The sequence below is a fragment of the Condylura cristata genome, unplaced genomic scaffold (assembly GCF_000260355.1).
Source record: "Condylura cristata isolate star-nosed mole 26May11 unplaced genomic scaffold, ConCri1.0 scaffold00032, whole genome shotgun sequence".
Classification (NCBI taxonomy): domain Eukaryota; kingdom Metazoa; phylum Chordata; class Mammalia; order Eulipotyphla; family Talpidae; genus Condylura; species Condylura cristata.
In genome coordinates, this window is record NW_004567133.1 from 11,040,793 (window position 1) to 11,044,926 (window position 4,134).

The 4,134-nt window shown below is 50.0% G+C and overlaps 1 protein-coding gene across 1 annotated transcript in view; it reads left to right on the top strand.

The window, feature by feature from the left end:
- SYT17 (synaptotagmin XVII) overlaps window positions 1-3,167 on the top strand; it is a 50,750-nt gene extending 47,583 nt beyond the window's left edge. The window contains exon 8 of the mRNA XM_004692096.2: window positions 2,925-3,167. Within this exon, the coding sequence (XP_004692153.1) occupies window positions 2,925-3,121 (197 nt within the window). The 3' untranslated portion in view covers window positions 3,122-3,167. The remainder of the gene's footprint in view (window positions 1-2,924) is intronic.
- Window positions 3,168-4,134: the final 967 nt, after the last annotated feature.

Below are 4,134 nucleotides of genomic sequence, written 5' to 3' on the forward strand. Positions count from 1 at the left end.
AAATTTATTTATGCATACAAGAGCTGGGGTGTAGGCCAGAGGTGAGGGTGAGAGACAGAGTGGGGAGCAGAAAAGGCAGATGGGATGGACTGAAATACACAGCTGAGGGGAGCAGCGGGGGAGACGGGCGGGGTCTGCTGCACCATGTGGGTCACTCCCTGACTGCAGTGGCTGCCAATAGCTTGATAGTGCTGAGACTTAACCCCTTGTGCCACCAGGGAGGCCCCTGGTCCAGCCCTTTCTAAGGCCAAGGTGAGGTTGAGTGACCCAAGGTCCGCACTCTGAATCACATCGTGAACCTAGATTGACCTGGCCAGGCAGAAAACTGTGGACCATCAAGGTAGGACACAAGCCTCAGGAGCAGTGGCTAAGAGATGGTCCAGGCACCCACAGATTCAGCTATACTTCCTCATGGGCATTTTTGTTACTTTTGAGATTTCATTTTTACATTGCTCTAGAACAAGAGTCAGCAACCTTTTCTGTAAAGAACCAGGCTAGACCAGTCCTAACAGCTGTGTTCTTCTGCTGTACCAAAAGAGCCATAGGTACATGTAAGCAAGTGGATTTGACTGGGTTCTAGTCAGACTTAATATACAAACGAACAGGCAGCAGGTCAGATTTGGCTTGGAAATGCTATAGGTTGTTAACCGCTACCATAGAGAACATCCTTGTAGGAATATCTGTCCATTTGTGCAGCTAATTTTAAGGAATAAATTTCTAGAAGTATAGAATTAATTGCTGGATCTCCTGTTAGGACATTTTTATTTTGAGTTGTGAATCTCCCCGGTGTATGAAAGTGTTTGAGGTTTCCCTTCTTAAAGAATTTCCTTTCCTTCCTTTCTCGTGGAAGTGAAACCTATCACCTGTCTTACCAAGATGTTTCTGCATTTTCACTTTTGACCATTTGAGAGCCAGAGGAAAACTAAATATTTTGCCCCTAAGGAAGAAAGCCAAACGGGTCTGAAATGTTGTTATAATGGGATCTTGCTTTAGAGTTGAGGCCCACAGAGAAGGGGATGCATCGCTTACTGTCGTTTGCTGAGAATGTGTCATGACTTTTCCACCAACCCCACATACGGGCTTTTCATGCAAATGAGGCCCACCTGGGTGTACTGAGCACTTTATCAAATCTACAAAAAATATACACGGTCCAATTTTTGTGCACAGAGCTGCAGGTACCAGACTCTTGATCTAGACAGTCTAGTGTTTTTTGATCTAGATGGTCTAGTGTTTTCATGTAGCCCGGTGTATCCTTGGGTCTTATTGGTTTTTAGATAGTGGATGGGGGGCTTGTTTTTGTTTTTCCACTTTTCTTAATTCCCCCCATTTTTATAGCATTCTTGATGTGAACCCCACAGGGGAGAACTGAGGCTCATTAGCATCCAGACTCTGTTTGCAGCTGCATATTTTAGCTGGTTTATTTGATCATCGGCATCCCTCCTGGGATCCTGGCTGCCTTTGCTGGACTCCTGCTGGGGGAATCTGTGAAATTTCCCATTCGGTAGCCCTTCATTTATAACACAGGCTCAGCCTGCTTTCCCGTTAGTGAGATGGCATGCCCGGACAGCCTGCATGCAGATAAAGAATTAGGTGGAACTTGGCTGGGAAGATAAATCAAGCCAACTATCTCATTAGTCCTGAAAGACAAATTAAGCTTGCATTGGAATTAACAGTGAAGTCTTGCAAAGAGACAGACTAGTACAAGGTGGAGTGAAGAAATCGCCATGGCCAGCTCTTTCAGAAAATTGGTCTCTGTTGCCTGGAACAGATGAAACATGGGGTCACTTTTGTAAAAGGTCAATAGGCAGAAATTCAGGACTGAAATAGCAGTGTAACATTTATTAAGCACTTATCAAGTGCTAGTTTCTGGGAGCTGAGAACTTTATACCTGTTATCTCATCGAAACGGACCATGACTCGTGAGATAAAGTGCTATAATGGTTTGCACTGAACTAACCACGAAACTGAGCTGCAGAGCTAGTCAGATGACGGGGCCAGTGCTCACCTAGGCCGTCTGGCCCCTAGACCCCTGGCTCAACCCAGTAATTCTCACCCATCATGAATTGCTCCCCTACCCCTGCCCTGGGATACTGGGCTTTGTCTGGAGAGAACTGGGATAGTGACAACTGGGTGGGGGGAGCTATTGGCATCAAGTAAATAGTGAGCAGGATGCTCTGAAGTAGCCTGCAGTGTGTAGGACAGCTCCTTGACAAAGAATCATCCAACCCCAAATGTCAACAGCAAAGCCACTGGGAAACCCTGATTCAAGCACTCAAAAGCAGTGTCAGTGGTGACTGAGGAATCCACTAGACCGTCCAGCTGTAATGCTCTGTGGACAGTGTCATGAGGCCTGGGGATGAGTTTAAGCTGCACATTGCAGGGAGCACAGCTCTTGGCAGAAGCAGCAGCCAATGCCAGGAATATGCCTGGCACGGAGAGGCACAGAGGAGCCCCTGGGCACTGGGATGGAGAGACGTGGGGAAGGAAGAGATGGGGCTGTCAGGGGAAGGCTCACCATTAGCAGAAACAAAGCGCTAAAAGAGAAGACCCCGGGGACCCTCCCTGGCGGTGCAGCAGATTAAAGCACAGCACTGTGAAGCTGTCCACAGCCCCTGCTGTCTGAGTTCCATCCCTGGCCAGGGAGCTGCCGTACATGGCACAGCAGACCTCCCCGATCTGGCCGGCTGCTCCCCTCAGCAGTGAATTTCAGTTGATCTGCCTGTTCTGCTCCCCACTCTCTCTGGTGAATCCTCTCACCCTCCACCACACACCTCTGGCCTGTACCCCAGTACTTTGTGCATAAATAAAAGAGAGAGAGAGAGCAGACCTTGGGTTTGCAGTCAGGAGCAGGTAAACTAACAGAGCCTGTCTTGTTTCTGCCGCCTCGTCTGACCCCCGCCCTGCCCCCCTCCTCTGGCCTCCTAGTGTTTGGTCACAGCATGAAAAGCAGCAACGCTTTCATCGGAAGGATCGTCATCGGCCAGTACTCTTCCGGCCCCTCGGAGTCCAACCACTGGCGGCGGATGCTCAACACCCACCGCACGGCGGTGGAGCAGTGGCACAGCCTGCGATCCCGAGCCGAGTGTGACCGAGTGTCTCCTGCCTCGCTGGAGGTGACCTGAGGGGGCCCGAGCGGGCCTGAGGGAAGGCCGTTTTCATTTGTTTAAACAAAAAAAAAAATGTCACATATCGATTACATCCATACCTACACACACACACACACCCCAAGTCCTCTCAGAACTGAGCTGAAACTGACTTCTGATCATAAAATGGCCGCCCTCCCTGAGCCAGGCCCGAGAACTTTCTGGAAGCCCCATCCATATGTTGTAAGCTGAACAGGCCCTGCTGTGAGACTTACTGGCAGTGCTCGTTCTTGTTGCCACTCGCACCCCAAAATGCACTTCACCCCTCAGGCCAGCGAAGCAGCCCCAAAGGGTTGCCGTCCTCCGTGGAGACAAAATTTCCCGGGAGTTTGGTGAGTGTGTGGGAGGCCCAACCCCCACACCCAAAACGCTCGCCCTTTGGGGAACTTCTGGACCAATGGCGGTTCCCTGGGGTTCTTCAAACCTGATACTTTCCCCCAAAATGTAAGTACTTTGTCTTCTCTTTAGTGGGCGTGATAGATTAGACTATTTGGAGAAACCAAATGGTCACAAAATTTACTCCGGCGTAAGAAACTTGCCCTGGTTTGTCTGTGTCTTAGCGTAGTCTCCCCTTAGGTGTGTATGTGGATGTTCTCGCGGGTGCGCCCTCAAGGTGAGCTCATACGTGCCTGCTCACCCCCTGGCGAGTGTGGCGTGGACTGGGACCTCAATCCTGGGCCCTGTCTGCCTCTCCCATCAGTGAACGTTCACCCGGCGTCCTCCTGTCTGTCAAGCCCCCACCTGCAGGACCAGTAGCGTGTGTACTGAGTGAATAAAATAATAGAGCAGATGTCCGGTTTTTTTTTTTCACCAAGTCGTGGTAATGATGACTCACAGAAGACATGAAAGGACAGGTCCATGGATTAAAATGGCCACCAGACCCCCAGCCTCCCCGTCCTTGTCAGGCTCTGAGGCTCTTCCTGTGTTTTCGTGTGAGCCCAAGTCATTTCCCGTGCTAAGGCATTAGTGTAGGTAGACTAGATCTCTCGCCA